This window comes from Dama dama, chromosome 8 (genome assembly GCF_033118175.1).
Source record: "Dama dama isolate Ldn47 chromosome 8, ASM3311817v1, whole genome shotgun sequence".
In the NCBI taxonomy this organism is placed as follows: Eukaryota; Metazoa; Chordata; class Mammalia; order Artiodactyla; family Cervidae; genus Dama; species Dama dama.
This window is the reverse complement of record NC_083688.1, coordinates 42,808,985-42,828,378: the sequence shown is the minus strand read 5'-3', so window position 1 is coordinate 42,828,378 and position 19,394 is coordinate 42,808,985. Positions and strand designations below refer to the sequence as shown.

Genomic DNA, 19,394 nt, shown 5'->3' with positions numbered 1-19,394 from the left:
GAATTATGTGTCCATATATTTGATTCAAACATCACTAGACTGTGGTAGCACATCCAGACGTGCAACAGCAACGATTAATTTGAGCTATTTTTGTTCTATGTATTTTAAACCCACTTGGAAAACGCTTGGCTAGGACGATAATTCCTAACGTTTTCTAGAAGGCGGGGTCCCTCTTCCTCCAGCAACTGGGTCCGGGAGTCGTGGGCGTGTTCGGAGTCGAATCCGCCGGAACCCCGCCTCGGGTCTCCCTGTTTCTCGGCGCCCGACCGCAGGGCTGACCACGGCACGCCCCCGAGCGGCCCAGGCCACGCCCCCAGCGGCCCGGCCACGCCCCCAGCGGCCCCGGCCACGCCCGGGCGACCTCTTCGCTCGCAAGTCCCGCGGGCGCCCGGCCCGCCCCTCTGTCGCTCGGGTCCCGCCAGGCTGAGACGCTGCAGTGGGGCGCGGAACTGGGACGTGGTTCCCGGGCGGAGGCACCATGTTGGACTTCGCGATCTTCGCTGTTACCTTCCTGCTGGCGTTGGTGGGAGCGGTGCTCTACCTCTACCCGGTAACCGCCGTCCCGGCCCTCACGGGCTCCGGCCGCCGCCCGCATCCACGTCGCGCCGCCCGCGGCGGGCCGCAGGGCACGGGCCCCGGGGGAGGGCGCCAGCTCCCGCTCCCGCTCTGTCCCGCGCCCGGAACACGTGACGCCTCGCGGGCGCGCGCGGCCGGCGCTGAGGGCAGAGCAGGGCGGGAGGCTCGACCACCCTCGGACGCCGAGAGCAGCCCGGACGGAGGCTCGGCGGCGCGGGCGCGGCCGCAGGGGCCTGAGGGCTGCTTCGCGGGCCCGGCCTCCCTGTCCTCGCCGCGGCGCTGTGGAGCGCGGGGCCGCAGTGCTTCGGTGGCTTTCGGGCAGTAACTGTGCCCACCCCACTTCCATTTTCTAGTGTGGCTGAGGGGAGACTCCAGCCTGCTCGTCGCCTTTACCCATTCCCAAGGGTTCTCCCCCAGTGTTTCTTTTGTCGCCTGCTTTTCCGTCTGTCTTTCGACTTTCATTCCTGAAATCTAAAGTCCTTAAGGGCCGGACCGGGTCTTGTTCCTCTTGGGCCTCACATGCTAAAGGGCGGTCGTGGAAGGAGCATACAGCCAAGTGCTGTATCTCTGAAACTCATTCTGACTTTTCTCTGCTTACCTTCTTCAGCCTCAAAAGATGCTTCTGAAAACAAAGAAGCTAGTGGATGAGGAATCATCTACAAAAGCAAGGTGGTGGTTTTGTAGGAAAAGTTGTAAAGCAACAGAATAATGCGGACACATCGCTGATATTGACAGAACACCTTAAATATTCTTGCTGGTAAATGAATTTGATTGGAATGTTAGAGCTACCCAATCTGGAACTTGCAGTGTGTCTTTGTTTTCTGAGAAATAGCCGTCTAGAAGGTCAGGAGAGTGAGGGAGTAGGGAAATGAGATTTCCAGGCATCTCACTTGAGATTCATAAAAGTAAAATAAGACTAGGCAGCATGGCTGTGTTTTTCCTCAGCTGTTTTCCTTCAGCTATGTGGCATCAGGGCAGTTAACAGAATATTGGGTTTAATTAGGATTCGTGTTTTGCTAAACTTTTGAGAAAAGGATACAGGGCAAGGGAGTGATTAAAACGGACAATGGAATCAGAGCTGGATGGCTGGAAAATGAGTATAGGAGTAAGTGGGTTAACAGTCTGTTTGGGATAAAAATAGCTTTTGGAGTCAAGATATTAAAAATAGAAGGAGAACTAGGAGGTGCTTGGAGATTTGGAAGCTTGATGTCAAGACTCCAGGAACGGTAAAGTTACTGGTAATGCCAAGGCCTAGTGCAACCATCGGAGAAGGCAGTGGCACCCCGCTCCAGTACTCTTGCCTGGAGAATCCCATGGATGGAGGAGCCTGGTAGGCTGCAGTCCATGCGGTTGCTAAGAGTCAGACAGGACTGAGCGACTTCACTTTTACGTTTCACTTTCACGCATTGGAGAAGGAAATGGCAACCCACTCCAGTGTTCTTGGCTGGAGAATTCCAGGGATGGGGGAGCCTGGGGGAGAATTCCAGTCTATGGGGTCGCACAGAGTCGGACACGACTGAAGCGACTTAGCAGCAGCAGTGCAACCATAGGAGTGAACGGCTGAGACCAGGTGGGGACAGATGGGTCAGGAAAGAAGACAGACTTCTGTAGGAATAAAAAGTCTGGGGGATGAAGGAAGACCTGGGGATGGTAGTCCTGGGTTAGTGTGGTGTCTAATGTATGTAAGGGAAAATGTCATCATAACATTCTGGATGGTCTCAAGGCAGATGATAGTGGTGAGGCTGTGATCATCAGGGAGATTGAAGTTTTGCTGGGTGCTGTGAGGGGCGTGCCAGAGGTGGGCACTGATCTCATTATTTTAGCTATTTCCGAGTTGTGAATGTCCTGAAGCACAGGGGAGTTTTGCCTGGTCTTTTGGGGCTCACGCTTCATTTCTCAGGTTGAAACATGGAGTGTGGCGTGGGAGCCATTTATCTAGAGCACACAGTGTTCTGAGGCTCCCTCTGCATGCCTGCCTTGGGAGCTGTAGACCGTGATTAGGGCGGAGGGGAGCGGTTGTACTTCGTTCTTGCATAGAGGTTCTTTACTTGTGCCTGTCAGTAGTTTGGGGCAAGTATCTCAGCATCTCTGTCAGAATGCTATTCAGTGAGCTCGTTCAGATATTCGAAGACATCAGTTCAGTCACTTGGTCATGTGCGACTCTGTGACCCCGTGGACTGCAGCACACCAGGCTTCCCTGTCCATCACCAACTCCCGGAGCCTGCTCAAACTGACGTCCATCGCGTCAGTGATGCCATCCAACCATCTGATCCTCTGTTTTTCCCTTCTCCTGCCTTCACTCTTTCCCAGCATCAGGGTCTTTTCCAGTCAGTCACTTCTTTGTATCAGGTGGCCAAAGGATTGGAGTTTCAGCTTCAGCATCAGTCCTTCCAATGTATATTCAGGACTGATTTCCTTTAGGATGGACTGATTGCATCTCCTTGCAGTCCAAGGGACTCTCAAGAGTCTTCTCCAACACCACAGTTCAAAAGCATCAATTTTTTGGTGCTCAGCTTTCTTTATAGTCCAACTCCCACATCCATACATGACTACTGGAAAAATCATAGCTTTGACTAGACAGATCTTTGTTGGTAAAGTAATGTCTCTGCTTGTATTTATTTTTATGGGAAAAAAAAATCACAATTGATGCTTTTTGCCTATTTGTATACCCTGTTTCCTGGGTGCCACATGAATCTCTCTCTCTCTTTTTGTTTAAATTCTTTTATTTGCTGCAGTGCATCATTTTCCATAATTTCTTTTTTTTTATTTCATTTTCCATAATTTCTTGAGGGAGTGTGCATGAAAAATTTTTTTGAAATCTTGCTTGTGTGAAAATCTATCTTTTCTAGCTTCACACTTGAATGATAGCTTGGCATGGTATAAAATTCTAGGTTGGAAACAGTTTTCCCTTAAGATTATCAGGGATGCCACTCACCAGCCTGTTGTTTCTGAATCTGGAATCTCAAGGTCTCTTTCCAGAAGGATGGCAGTCACAAGAATGCTGTCTGATGGATCTGTATACTGACTTTTTCTTATTGTTAAAGTCTTGCATCTTACTCCACCTTTCTGGTTACAAGTACAAATCTGATTGCCTCCTGTGGGAATCCTCAGACCCCAGAGGCGGCCTCTCGAGGTCAACTCATCAGTGCTCCAACAGCTTAACACTTCCAAGAAAACTGGTCCGATTATTCATCCACTGGTGCCTCCTCTCCCATTCTCTTTATCCTTATTTTGTCCTTTTTTATTTCTTCACTTTCGTTTTGTGGGATTTCAGGAAGGGATCACTGATGATGAGTGTTGTCAATCTACCATGTTTGAAGAGAAGTCAGGAAGCTTACTTCAGTCATTAATAATTTCAACCTAGAAAATAACAAGTATTTTTTTTTCTTTTTTAGTATCACTGAGTTTAATTACGGAGTTCCTTCCATTCTTTCCCCTACTTGTTATATGTTAAACTTGACAAGTTTACATTGTTGATGAGACTGTAGGACAAAATCTTAGATTGTAGGTTTCATTGTCATCAGTTAAATGCAAGTTGCACATACTATTGTCTGGATAGTATTCTTGCAGTATGTGGTAGGAGCTGTAAAACTCCTTCATTAGCACTGTTGAACTTAGTATACCTCTTGGCATACTTAATCCAAAGGAGGAAAAAAGTAAAGCTGTACAGTGATTTTCATGGTACTACCTGTAACAATGAGAAAATGAAAGAAATAGCCTAGATGTTTTACAGCCTATGGTAGGAACATGATTATGCAATTCTGAATATGTAATGGAAGACAGTTTAAACTTTAAATGTTCAAATAAATAGCTATTTATTTATATAATGCTAAGTAGGGGGGAAAGGGAGCAGAATGCCAAACTCTGATTAATAGCTAGTTAAAATCATAGACAAAATTCAGAATTGATTCTAAACTTGAATATTTTAGGTTATTTTTTCTATAGATATTTAGCTAATTTAAACATTATGAGAAGTCTTATTTTAAAAGTAATATGCTTGTTGTAAAAAAAAAAAAACAAAAAACCCGCTAACCTCTAAATACAGTAACCATAAACCCAGTACAAAATTGTAAAAAATTAAAATTCCCCCCAAGTTTTTTATAGTTCATTCTTCAGAGGTTGTCACTTTAACAATTTGCTATAAATTGTTTTGTTGTTTATTTGTATACCCGGTGATCTCTCTGACTGTGTAACCCTGATAATGACAACTACATTAAAGCAAAAGATGAATGTGTGTGTGTGCTCACTTGTGCAATCATGTCCCACTCTTTGTGACCCCATGGACCGTAGCCTGCCAGTCCCCTCTGTCCATGGAATCTTCCAGGCAAGAGTACTGGAGTGGGTTGCTATTTCCTACTCTAGGGGATCTTCCCAACTCAGGAATCAAACCTGAGTCTCCCATGTCTCCTGCGTTGGCAGATGGAGTCCTTGAAAGTAAAAGTCACTCAGTCATGTCTGACTCTTTGCGACCTCATGGACTATACAGTCCATGGAATTCTCCAGGCCAAAACACTAGAGTGGGTAACCTTTCCCTTCTCCAGGGGATCTTTCCAACCCAGGGATTGAACCCAGGTCTTGTGCATTGCAGGTGGATTCTTTACCAGCTGAGCCACAAGGGAAGCCCGGCGGATTCCTTACCACTATGCTGCCCTGGGAAGCCCCAAAAGATGAATATCACTTTGTATTTTGACAAATTCTTTGACTTGAAAGAGGAGAACTATTTTAAGAATGATACTATTATAATGATGACATTAAATTTTTTGAAAGCCGAGCCAGACGAGACCACTTACAGTCTCAAGAGCAAAGAAAAATGTACTTGATTTTATATATTGATTGATATATAATGGATGTTAAATTCTTCAGACACCTTAGTTTAATTGACAGAGAGGAGGAATATTAGGATAATTCTTTTCAGTACAAAGAATCCAGTTTTTGTATTTTAATATAGAAATAATCTTTGAAATTCAACCAAATTGAATAACCATCATTTAAGGTCCTGCACATATCTTGGCAAAACACATCTGACTTATGGGATATATGATCATTCATTATACTAAATTATTAAATTTTTTTCTCTAAGGCTTCCAGACAAGCTGCAGGAATTCCAGGCATTACTCCAACAGAAGAAAAGTGAGTTGGCTTTTTGGTTTTTTTAAAATCAGGTAAAGTCAGCTGTTAATTTTTGGATAAAAACTAAACCATATCTTTAGATTACTCAGTTTATTTAGTCCCTTTGTTTTCTTTAAACTTGTGTTTGGGCATACCACCTAAACTTTGTTAATAAATGAAAGGAAGCCTGTATAAATCAAAACCTTTAATTTCCTTCACTTCCCCTAGCCAGAGAGTATTGGAAATAGAAAGATAAGATTAAGATGGAATAAGAAAAAATTGCCATAACTGATTTTAATTCGCCTATGATTTAATAGCCAGTGGTGGTATCCATTGCTGTCTCAGATGAGGTGCTGCAAAATTGGATCATTTTCCAGTGTCTAAGTCAGATGTTCCTTGTGCAGCTTTGTTGATGTGAAGTGTTATGAATTCTCAAAATACCAGACAAATTCCTATCTAAATGTGGCTACCGAAAGTGAAAAATCAAATATAATAGAGTTTTGGATTTTGCAATAATTTGATTTTCGTTTATCTTTGCTTTCATCTGTTGACACAGTTAATTCAGAATCAACTAGTATTTTTGTTTTTCTGATTCTCCCATATTAAATTATTTTGTCAAATATTGCTCTTTTTTCAGAGATGGTAATCTTCCAGATATTGTGAACAGTGGAAGTTTGCACGAGTTCCTGGTTAACCTGCATGAGAGATACGGGCCTGTGGTCTCTTTCTGGTTTGGCAGGCGCCTTGTGGTTAGTTTGGGCACTGTTGATGTACTGAAGCAGCATATCAACCCCAATAAGACATGTAAGCCTGATTTTCTTTCTAATTAGTGATCCTTATCTTTTAAGAATAGATGTCTATAAATGAAGGTCCATACACTGCTCTTAGGAATAGCTAACATTTATTAAATACTTTATATGTTGGACATTGTGCTGAAGTCTTTATATTAATCACCTCACTTCACTTAAGACACAGTATTTTTAAATGATCATTTTCTTCCTTCAATTTATAGATATATATGAAAAAAATCCCAGTGCAAATGCCAATAGGATTTTTTTTTTTTTTTTTGAACCTGAAAAAGTAGTTCAAGGGTACATCTGAAAGAGGAAAGGTGTAAGAGCATTTGGGCTTCCCAGGTGGCTCAGTGGAAAGAATCCACCTGCTAATTCAGGAGATGTGGGTTTGATCCCTGGATGAGGAAGATTCCCTGGAGTAGGAAATGGCAACCCACTCCAGTACTCTTGCTTGGGACATGAAGCGAGGCTGTCTGGGCTGAGTCTGTGCTCTTAATCACTAAATTTCCGCAACGTGGAAGGCTGTCTCTGTCAGGAAATACAAAGATGGGTAAAACCAGATGTGGCCTCTGCTCCTGTGGGATTTATGGTCCAGTGATGGTGAATTGGGAGCTTGTAAATGGTATTTGAATGATTAGGAGAGTGAACTGAGGGTTGTACTCTGAAAGAAGGGACTGTAGTTCTTTGCGAAATCTGACAGATTTTTTTGTCTTTCGCTGGTAAAAAAAAAATGTTAACAGCTGTTAAAACAAAAACCTCAAATATTTAATAGTATCTCTTGTGTGGTGAGACTTAGATGAATTTATTTTCTTAGTATCTTAGTTGTTTCTTAGTATCTGTGTTGTTTTAATTGTTTAAAATGACAGTATATTTGTGTGTGTGTGAAAACAATATAGTCATTGAAGAAACACATAGAAGTGAGCGAAGGAGAAAAGAAAAGGTTTTGGACTCAATTAAGTAGTTTTAACTAATACTCGACAGTTACACATACAACATCAATTTTGTCTTAAAATTGGTGGAGTGAGTTTTTTTACAGAGATACATGCTATCATGCAGTAGAAAATTTATTTGAGTATTAATGGTTTACAGTGGAATTCCCAATTTACTGGTTATTGTTTTGTTGGCAATTTTTATTGTCTCTTGAACTGTTCACATTTAGAAAAGACAAGGATGTTATGAAAAAAAAAGTTCCTGGCCTCTCTGTTATAGTCCTATACCTTTCTGATCTCTTCTTTTGCTGGAGGTTTTTTTTTTTTTTTTTTTGAGTGATGACTTTAACTTAGAAATGTTTAATCATGTCTGTTTCAGTGGACCCTTTTGAAACCATGCTGAAGTCATTATTAAGGTATCAGTCGGATAGTGGGAACGTGAGTGAAAACCACATGAGGAAAAAATTGTACGAAAATGGTGTGACTAATTGTCTGCGGAGTAATTTTGCTCTCCTGCTAAAGGTAAACTAGTTTGACCTGCATTTCTGTTTTACAGATAGTAGTATATGGATCTTCCTTGCTTTACAATGGGGTTATGTCCTGATAAACCCATCGTGAACTAAAAAAATATCATAAGTTGAAAATGCATTTAAATACACTTAACCTGCTGGACATCATAACTTAGTAGCCTCGCCTGCTTTGTATGCACTCAGCACACTTATGCTAGCCTGCAGTTGGGCAAAATCATCTAAAACTAAGCCTTGTTTTATAATAGAGTGTTGAATAGCTCTTGTAGTTTATTGAATACTGTACAGAAAGTGAAAACCAGATGGTTGTCGGGGGACAGAATGCTTGTACGCTTAAGGGCTGTTCACTCTCCTGATCACGAGCGTGGCTGACTAAACGGTGGCTGTTGCACCCAGCGTTAGGAGAGTATCGCACCTCCTATCACTCACCCAGGAGAAGATCAAAATAAAAAATTCAGAGTATAGTTTCTTTTGAATGTCTATTGCTTTTCTGCCCTGTTGAAAGTTGAAAACTTGTAGGTTGGAGACCATCTGTATATTTTGGCTATTAGTGTGTCTTTGTCTCTGCTATTCTTACCTTCTCTCTCAGCTGATTTTTATTCTGAAATTCTAAAACAGAAACAAAAGCAAAACACCTGGACTTCCTGTGTAAGTTGGAATGATGGGAGTGAAGGGAAACTGAAGGAAGTTTTTTTTAAATTAAAACCTTATGTTTCTTTACTTTTTTTTAATAATTTATTTTTTAATTGAAGGATAATTGCTTTACAGAATTGTGTTGTTTTCTGTCAAACCTCAACAGGAATCAGCCATAGGTGTACATATATCCCCTCCCTTTTGAACCTCCCTCCCACCGCCCTCCCCATCCCACCCCTCTAGGTTGATACAGAGCCCCTGTTTGAGTTTCCTGAGCCACAGAGCAAATTCCCGTTGGCTGTCTATTTTACATATGGTCATGTGAGTTTCCATGTTACTCCACACATCTCACCCTCTCCTCCCCTCTCCCCATGTCCATAGGTCTGTTCTCTATGTCTGTTTCTCCATTGCTGCCCTGCAAATAAATTCTTCAGTACCATTTTTCTAGATTCCGTACATACGTGTTAGAATATGATACTTATCTTTCCCTTTCTGACTTACTTCATTCTGTATAATAGGAGAACCTGAAGAAATTGTTAGAGCAGTAGATTTGTATCAATGGATTTGTTCTTTTTTTTCGGACCCGACTCAAAACCAGCAGCACGTAGAATCTTTAGTTGTGGTGTGCAGACTCAGTGCATCTCAAAGTTATTTATTTTGTTGTATGTTTAATGTAGCTTCTTGGGAAATAGCAATATGGTATAGAGCAGAGACACTAAGTTTGGAGAAAAGGCTTTCAATCTTATTTCTGTCATTTAGTATCTGCATGATTGACCTTTGTGAGTTTTTATTGCCTGTGCTGTTCAGTATGTGGGATCTTAATTCCTTGACCAGGGATTGAACCCATGCCCCCTGTATTAGAAGTGCAGAGTCTTTAACCACTGGACCACCAAGAAAGTCCTATTGCCTTATCTTAAATTGAGGATAATATTAATAGCATCCACATTACAAATTTGCTGTGAGGATTATATGAGATCATGATGTAAAATTCCTAACATCAAGTCTTACAACACAGTCAGTACTCAAAAAAATACCTTTCCTTCCTCTGCTTGAGGTTTTCCTGCCATTTGTCTCCTGCTCCCCCGACTCCTTGTATTTTTACTGCTCCTCTGAGACTGTATCTCCTTGTCAGTGTTTCCAGGTTATCGAATGGGTTATTCTTTCGTGCAGGGTTTTTATAGTTGATGGACCTACATCTGTCCCATTTGGAAGGTTACATGGGAGTCCTTTCTGTTCTCTATAGAGTAAACCCACATACACTCAAAAGTACACAAATATATCTCACTGTCTCTCACATTACATAGGGTAAATAATTTAAAAAATCATGGAAAATTTAAATAAAAATAGAATACTGTAACACACATCCGTATTCTCATCACTAACCTTTTTAACAGTTATCAAATTCGATGCAGTCTGATTTTATCTTTCCCCTACCTAACTCCCCTGTTTTCTTTCTGGATTGTATTTAAGCAGATTCCAGACATCATACAATGAGGACATGTTGAGCCTTTTTTCAAGGACTTAACAGGATGTAGCATGTAGTAGCTACTTGGTCAGTTTTCTTTGACCTTAACGATGTTCATTCCTTCTAAAAATGTTCAGACTGCACATTCTAAGCACTTCTGTGACGTTTTTGAGTTGTAGAAAAGTTGATAATTCTTAAGAGGATACCGTTTTCATTCATCCTACTAGTATCTACTTTTTAAAAATTATATTTGATAAATGCTTAATGCCATTTTTTTCCCTTATTCTCCAGTTCTGTTTGGAACTTATACTTTACATTCAAGATTTGAGACTGGCTTGAGTCTGACTCCAGTCTCAAACTCACTGGCTTCCAAGTGAGTTTACTGGAAGCATTAATTAATATATTGGCTCCTCTCTGCACAGTTTTGCTTCCAAAAAGAAACTGAACAAGGCTTTTACTCATAGCTGCTGATTAGTCTTTCTCCTTTCTAGTTCCCTTTTCTCACTGATAGCCACTATTCACAGGACCATCAGGAGATTTGTACATCAAATGTCTACCTTCTCATCGTTGTCAGTACTTTTCTGTATTATTATGTTCTCTGGATCTCTCAGACTGCCTGCTTGGGTTGTCATAACTGGTCCTGTCACACCTGAGTGTCCTCCCGAAAGCAGTTATGTTACCTTTGTCTAAGTATTCGTGAATCAGAATCTTTCTATTCTGTTTAAATACCTTACATTTGTCCATAAGAATCTTGGTATTTAATTGTATATCTCCAGGGAATTTTACCCATTTTTTCTTTGCTTTGCTTCCAGTGATTATGCTTTTCAGTGCCTTTGATTGTTAAAAGCTTTAATTAGTCTTTCTTCTCTGCTTCAAACTAAGTAGTTCAAACTTCTTTAATCTTTTATCATAGGCTTTATTTCCCAAATGTTGTCTTTTTTATTGTTTATCTGTATGGTGTTTTTTTTCTTCTCCTGTCCAATCAAAGGCAAATCAAAGTGGAAATTATTTCCCAATTTAGACATTTCTTACCATCATATTTTCAAGCTTTGGTGCATAGACTGTGTCCATACATGAGAAATGTGTTTCAGTCTTATATTGTCAGCCCCTTAGCACAAGCCAGTTACTTAGCTTATTCATTAGTCAGAAATACCAATTAATATTTAATCAGCAAGGACATGATTGAAGAGGACATAGTCTGAGCATCCTCCTCCTCCCTACTAATGGTTTTCTGTAGAACAGGGGTGTTTACCAGAGTTGTCACTCCAAAGTAAGTTAATTTCATACTGACACAACAAACCTTTACCTTTTTTTTTTGATCCAGATCTGAGTTCTGTGTTCTGACTCTTCTCTAACCCAAACCTCATCCTGTAAGTCCTGGCTCCTTCCTGCCCTGACTGTCTCTGCTCCAAGACTGTGTGTGAACCTGCACTCCAATTCTGTGAGTGTAATTTCTGTCTTCAGTGCTTCAACCCCATGTGCTCCTATGACTTTTGAATTAAACTATGATTTAACAAATATTTCTGGATCTTAGAATTTATGACAGTTTTCCAGAATCCTCTTAGTTGACAGTTCAGTAGTCATATGTTAATAGCCGAAATTATTGAACTCTTTGATTTAACACTGTCAGATGAAGCTCAACAGATTGTTAGCATTCCCATCTAATGTACATAACCAAGATTCATAAACTAAATGCGATGCACATAAGCTTCTAGCAGATGCACTAGCTTTGTATCTAGAGTAAAAACCTACCCGACGAAAAAAAGGGAACCCTCTTACACTGTTGGTGGGAATGCAAATTAGTACAGCCACTATGGAGAACAGTGTGGAGATTTCTTAAAAAACTGGAAATAGAACTGCCATATGACCCAGCAGTCCCACTTCTGGGCATACACACTGAGGAAACCAGATCTGAAAGAGACACGTGCACCCCAATGTTCATCGTAGCACTGTTTATAAGAGCCAGGACATGGAAGTAACCTAGATGCCCATCAGCAGATGAATGGATAAGGAAGCTGTGGGACATATACACCATGGAATATTACTCAGCCATTAAAAAGAATTCATTTGAATCAGTTCTAATGAGATGGATGAAACTGGAGCCCATTATACAGAGTGAAGTAAGCCAGAAAGATAAAGACCAATACAGTATACTAATGCATATATATGGAATTTAGAAAGATGGTAATGATAACCCTATATGCAAAACAGAAAAAGAGACACAGATGTACAGAACAGACTTTTGGACTCTGTGGGAGAAGGCGAGGGTGGGATGTTTCGAGAGAACAGCATCGAAACATGTATATTATTTAGGGTGAAACAGGTCACCAGCCCAGGCTGGAAGCATGAGACAAGTGCTCGGGCCTGGTGCACTGGGAAGACCCAGAGGAATTGGGTAGAGAGGGAGGTGGGAGGGGGGATCGGGATGGGGAATACATGTAAATCCATGGCTGATTCATGTCAATGTATGGCAAAAACCACTACAATGTTGTAAAGTAATTAGCCTTCAACTAATAAAAATAAATGGAAAAAAAAAACCTACCCGAATCATATCGAATATTTGCATTGTATTGTAGAGTACTGTGCAAAACAAATGGATGAGCAGATCATAATACAGTTCTGTGATACAAAGGATAGTGTTGATGATAAAATTTTTATGGCCATGGCTTAAGAGAGGGTAAAAAAAAGACATTACCAGCATAGATTGAAAGCATTTAATCTGTTCGTTACATAATCAACAATGATCTGGTACTGTGGGGAGATATTCACAATTAAATTCTCTGATAAATCGCATGTTGTCCTAATAGGTTTTTAGGATACCATTTGGATCCCAGATTTGGTGTTTAGGAGTACCGTTTTCAGGTTTTTTCTTTTTTTAGTGTGTAATATTTCACAGAAGAAAGGTCACCAGAAAACTGTTGAGTTCTCATCACTTAGAACTGAAGAAAGATATCCTGGACTTCATTTAAAAACCAGCTAGGCACAAAGCTCTTTATTAAGAAAAAGATATAAGCCCCAACAGAAACACGGCTAAAAAAGTGAACATGCAGTACTTTATGGAAAACATGTAGCGGGCCATTAAATTTGAAACTTATCCAGAGCCTATCAGTAATTAGCATGAAATAAACCAATTAAAGCAATGTTGGGATTTTTTTACCTGTTAGACCGACAGAGATTTTATAAAATGACAGCACTTAGCACTGTCCAAGGTTTGGGAAATGGGCATTTTGCTGATAAGAGTATAAGGTGATACACGCTTTCTCCAGTGCAGTGTGGTAAAAGCTGAAAAAACTACTTCTTAACTCAGAAACTTCATGTCAAAAGAAGCCGAATGGCAAAGATGACTGTCGAAGCATTGTTTATTGAGGCAGAAATTAGAAAACACTTAACTGTCCAGTAGTAGAGGATTATTGGAATCATAAATCCTTGCAATGGATGAGAATGAAAACGTTAAGAAAGATGGCAAAGACATTTATTTACTGACATGGGGAGATGGCTTTAAGGTGATATGTTAGTTTGCTAGGGCTAGTGTAACCAAGCTCCGCAGACTTAGTGGCTTAAACGATGGGAATTCGTTGCCTCGCAGTCCTGGAGGCCGTCTGCTGGCCCAGGACCCTGGTGCAGCGGAGCTGGTTGCTTCTGAGAGCTCGAGGGAAGGCCTGTTGCATGCCTCACTCCGAGTTGCTGGTACTTTGCTGACCATTTTGTACAGTTATCACCTCAGTCTCTGCCTTCTTGTTTATAATGAGGTCTCCCTATGTGTGTTTATGTTGTGTGTTTGTGTGTATGTGTGTCTCAGTGTCCAGATTTCCCCTTTTTATAAGGACATAGTCATATTGTGTTAAGGCCTTAATGTGCACATCTTGAATTATCTGCAAAGAACCTATTCCCAGATCAGGTCACTTATAGGCACTGGGGGGTTAGAACTTGAGGATCTTTTTTTTGAGGGGGGCACAGTTCAACCCATAACAGATGATAAGTGAAAAAACCAATATTCAGAACAGTTTGTAGAGAATTATTACATTGTTCAAAGTATACCTCCATACACACATATATGTGCACATATACATAGATACACTATAGAAAAACATGAAAAGCTGTATAAAAAATGTTATCTGTAATTATCACTACTGGGTTGTAGGGTGATTTAAATTAATTTCTGTATTTTCATTTCTGTTATTTTTTATTAGTGATTATTTTCTACATAATAATTTTCTTTTACACTAACCTGTGTTACTATCAAAAAAAAAACAGTGAACCACTTGACTAACAATGATAGTCTTAATATTCATTAAAATTTCATTAGAAATAGAGCTTAATAATGTTGTTTTTGTTGTTCAACCTCTAAGTCATGTCTGACTCCTTGCGACCCTATGGACTACAGCACTCCAGACTTCCCTGTCCTTCATATCTCCTGGAGTTTGTTCAGATTCATGTCCATTGAGTCCATGATGCTATCTAACCATCTCATCCTCTGCCTCCCTCTTCTCCCCACGCCCTCAATCTTTCCCAGCCCCAGGGTCTTTGCCAGTGAGTCGGCTCTTCGCATTAGGTGGCCAAAGTATGGGAACTTCAGCTTTCAGCATCAGTCCTTACAATGAATATTCAGGGTTGATTTCTTTTAGGATTGGCTGGTTTGATCTCCTTGCTGCCTAAGGGACTCTCTAGTGTCTTCTTCAGCACCACATTTTGAAAGCATCAATACTTCATGGCGAATCGAAAGGGAAAAAGTGGCAGAAGCAGTGACAGGTTTTCTTTTCTTGTGCTCCAAAATCACTACAGTGATTGCAGCCATGAAATTAAAAGACACACCTTGGAAGGAAAGTTATGATAAACCTAGACAGCATATGTAAAAGCAGAGACATTACAAAGGTCCATATAGTCGAAGCTACGGTTTTTCCAGTGGTTATGTATGGATGTGAGAGGTGGACCATAAAGAAGGTTGAGTACCAAAGAATTGATGCTTTCAAACTGTGGTGTTGAAGAAGACTCTGGAGAGTCCCTTGGCCTGTGAAGAGATCCAACCAGTCAATCCTAAAGGAAATCAACCGTGAATATTCATTAGAAGGACTGATGCTGAAGTTGAAGCTCCAATACTTTGGCCACCTGATGTGAAGAGCTGACTGATTGGAAAAGACCCTGGTGCTGGGAAAGATTGAGGGCATGAGGAGAAGAGGGCAACAGAGGATGAGATGGTTGGGTGACCTCAGCAACTCCATGGACATGAGTTTGAGCAAACTTGGGGAGATGGTAAAGGACAGGGAAGCCTGGCGTGCTGCAGTCCATGAGGTTGCAAGGAGTTGGATGTGACTTAGCACCTGAACAAGTTCAACAAGCTTGTTTTGATGAACAGACACTAATTTTAGTGTAGTCTGACTTTTTTCTTTTCTTTTTTGCTTTTATGGTTACTGCATTTTAAATCTTATGTGAAACGTCTTTAACCTATTGTCATGAATATATTCATTTAAGGTTTGTTCTCAGAGTTGTCATATTTATCTTTCAAACTTTGATCTATAATCTGTTTAGTGTTTATTACTGTGCAAAGAATGAGGAAGGGATTAACATTTTTTTCCCCATATGATTATCCAGTTGATCCAGTGTAACTTATTGAAAAGATCATCCTTTTTCTATTGTACTGTAATATTCCCTTTATCATAAACTGGGTAACTGTATAGGTCACTTGATGTATGTACAGTTTTGTTGGCTGGAGAAAAGTCTGCAATCTAAAAATTGTGAGTTATGTTTTATTTGGGGACCTTAGTGGGAACCGTAGCATGGGGAACAGCCTCTCAGATGGCTCTGAGGAACTGTTGTTTAAAAATTTTGTTTATTAATTTTATTTCTTTCTCACTGGGCTGGGTCTTCATTGCTGCACCGTCCTTTCCTTAGTTGTGGAGAACAGGGGCTGCTCGCGAGTTGCAGAGAGCAGGCTTCTCACTGCGGCGGCTTCTCTCGTGAAGCATGAGCTCTAGGGCATGTGGGCTCGGTAGCTACAGCTCCCAGGCTCTAGAGCCCAGGCTCAGTAGTTGTGGTGTACGGGCTTAGCTACTTCACAGCACATAGGATCTTCCTGGATCCGGGATTGAACCCCTGTCTCCTGCTTTGCCAGACAGATACTTTACCACTGAGCTACCAGGGAAGCCCTATGGAATTGTTCTGCAGAGGTAAGGGGGAAGCCAGGATATACTCCTGTGTATCCTGAGAAAACTGTGTAGTCAAATAGCAAAAGAGTACTGCTGATCACAAAAACAAGACTTCACAAATTAGTGACTTTAGTGCTTTTCTTCACATGAGAAATTTATTTAAGAGTCTGGGCTCATTAAAATTATTCCTTAGATAGACATCTACTTACCTAGGACCATCTAGTCAAGGGTATGGTTTTTCCAGTAGTCATGTATGGATGTGAGAGTTGGAGTATAAAGAAAGCTGAGCACCAAAGAATTGATGCTTTTGAACTGTGGTGTTGGAGAAGACTCTTGAGAGTCCCTTGGACTGCAAGGAGATCCAACCAGTCCATCCTAAAGGAAATCAGTCCTGAATATTCATTGGAAGGACTGATGTTGAAGCTGAAACTCCAATCCTTTGGCAACCTGATGCGAAGAGCTGACTCATTTGAAAAGACTGATGTTGGGAAAGACTGAAGGCAGGAGGAGAAGGGGACGACAGAGGATGAGATGGTTGGATGGCATCACTGACTCAACAGACATGAGTTTGGGTAAACTCGGGGGGTTGGTGATGGACAGGGAGGCCTGGCATGCAGCAGTCCATGGGGTCACAAAGAGTCAGACACAATTAAGCGACTGAACAGAGCTGAACTGAACCTCGGACCGGTATCCTGTTTTTCTTCATTCTGAATCAGGCTATGCCGTGTTGGGAGGAGGGGCTGTGGTGACTGATGGCTTGATGGTGGCAGCATGCCTTGTTTATTGAAACAGTAGGCAACATTCCTTGTCCACAATGAGATGGAATTTTCCAATCCATGAGTATGGAAGAATACCCTCCCACGTTTTGGTCTTTAGTTTTTCTCAATAATTTTTTCACTTTTAAGAGATCTTATATATCTTTTATTAAATTTACTCTTAGATAATTAGTAATTTTTTAAAAATACTATCATGAATGGTACAGTTTTTAAATTTCATTTTTTAAATTTTTGTTTATTTTTTAATTTCATTTTTGTTTGTTATATATGTGATTGACTTCTGCATATTGATCTTATTTATAGTCATTAACCTTGCCAAATTCCCGTATTAACTCTAAAGGTTTATCATGATATCTGAGCTCTCATGATCATAGTTGTCTCTTCTCCCAGTCTCTTCTTTCCCTGTCTTCTTGGTCTGTTTATTGCTCGTCCCAGTTGTTGTTTTCATTCACCAGCTGTTGCAGCCAATACCTGCGCCTTTAAATGTTTTCAGCAGAAGTCACCTATGAACCTGTCTTAGCTGCAGGAATGCTCAGAGTTGGGCAAGACAGGGACGATCCTTAGTGGGAGTTTTCAGGTTAAGACTCAACGGCCACAATTTTTTGACCAAAATGACTGTATTGCTTTCTAGCAATTTGCATCAGGAGTGTGTGCTGCTGTTCTCGTAACTGCTGCTTCTCTGGGATATGGGAATCAGAACCAGGTTGTTTAAAATGCCGCAGTACTTCCTTACCTCGGAGGAGCTGCTGCTTTCTTCATCAAGCCTTCCCCTGATAGTTTTTTTTTACTGTATTCTAGAGGTTTTCAGAAGTTGATTCTGCCAGCTTAGCTTAATTTTGGGGAGGGATAGAGCCTTGGGGTTCCCTAGTTGTCCATTTTCAGTGACCATTTTGGTCACCAGTGGTGATGATGCTTTTACTAGAGCTGTTTTCTGCAATGCTGTTGACTTTTGGCTACCACTGAGATGGGGAGAGAAAGGAAATCAAATAATGTTAGGTTAAAAACATCAAAGACCTCACTATCTTACCAAGGTCCAGTTGAATAGACACTTCACATTGGATATTGAGATTTGGTTAATTGCCAAAATGTTAAAATGGTTAATGTTAGTTGTTTAGTGGTTTTGCATGTATTTTCATTGTTTTAGAGGCAGAGTGAGATCACCAAAGTCTTAACTCCACCATTCTGGAAGTCAGTCCTTCTTCTGGAACTTTTTGAAACAGAATTGTAATGGGAAATATAAAGATATGATAAATTTTCAAAATTTATGATAGTGGCATATGTGTGGATCAGTGAAGCCCTTTACCCTGTGACAAAACTTTCATGGAGTTGGTAGGCAAAGTAGCTTAAATTTGAGTTCCTAACATGAAAGGGTCTACATATATTTTACTTTACAAATGCAGTTACTGTGTTTTGTGATGTAAGTATGATTATCCCTATCACAGCAACCATGAAAAGTGGGAGATGTCATCCCTGTTTAAGTTTTGAGACACCTACATCTTGGAAAAGTCAAGCAAATTGCTCAAAGTTACATTGCTTCTAAATAACAGAGCCAGAAGTAAACCCAGGATTTTTTTCCTCCAAAGCTTTTGATCTTTTTATTACACATTGTTGGGCTTCCCTGGTGGCTCAGAGGTTAAATTTGGTTACAGAATTTAACTCTATGAAATGAGTCTACGTGATGGAGTTCTCTAAGATTTAGTAGGAGGGAATAGAGAATCATTGTGGTTTTCTGTTCTGTTTCAGCTTTCAGAAGAATTACTGGATAAATGGCTGTCGTACCCAGAGTCCCAGCATGTCCCCCTCTGCCAGCATATGCTTGGCTTTGCTATGAAGTCTGTTACACAGATGGTGATGGGCAGTACATTTGAAGATGAACAGGAAGTCATTTGCTTCCAGAAGAATCATGGCACAGTAAGTCTAGGGCCAAGTTTAAGTTTACTCTTTCATCAGATTGGGTACTTGAGGAATGTAGACCTTGCCTCTTAAGAAGTTTTAAGATCTGTAGTACAGAATGTCCTTGTTTGTGGCTAAAAACAACAATGTAAGAAAGATAATTGTTGTCTTTTAAAAAAAAAATTAAGAATTACCTTTTTAAGCAGTTTATCTTTTGAAATTTAAAAAATGACTAAAAAAATTCTCTTGAATACTTAGCAAGTATGTCGGGAGTTCCCTGGTGGCCCAGTGGTTAGGATTCTGGGCTTCCACTGCTGTGGCCTGGATTCAGTCCCTGATTGAGGAACTGAGATCCTGCAAGTTGGGCGGCATAGTAGAAACAAAAACAAAAACCAAGTATGTTATAAAGTCATGCTAACTTCTAGGATAAAGAGAAAATCTGTGCTTGGTAGAACTAGACTATATCCTCTATTGAAAGAATTTAAAGTTGATGGAGCATTAAAGTACTAATGAAATGAATACGATTTGAAAAAAGGATCATTCAATTGA

General features: G+C 40.6%; 1 protein-coding gene across 1 annotated transcript in view; it reads left to right on the top strand.

Annotated features, from left to right (window-relative positions):
* Positions 1 to 364: 364 nt before the first annotated feature.
* LOC133060955 (cytochrome P450 20A1) overlaps positions 365 to 19,394 on the top strand; it is a 46,598-nt gene continuing 27,568 nt past the window's right edge. The window contains exons 1-5 of the mRNA XM_061148965.1: positions 365 to 550; positions 5,657 to 5,706; positions 6,323 to 6,489; positions 7,788 to 7,930; positions 18,696 to 18,863. Coding sequence (XP_061004948.1) covers positions 479 to 550; positions 5,657 to 5,706; positions 6,323 to 6,489; positions 7,788 to 7,930; positions 18,696 to 18,863 — 600 coding nt within the window. The 5' untranslated portion in view covers positions 365 to 478. The remainder of the gene's footprint in view (positions 551 to 5,656; positions 5,707 to 6,322; positions 6,490 to 7,787; positions 7,931 to 18,695; positions 18,864 to 19,394) is intronic.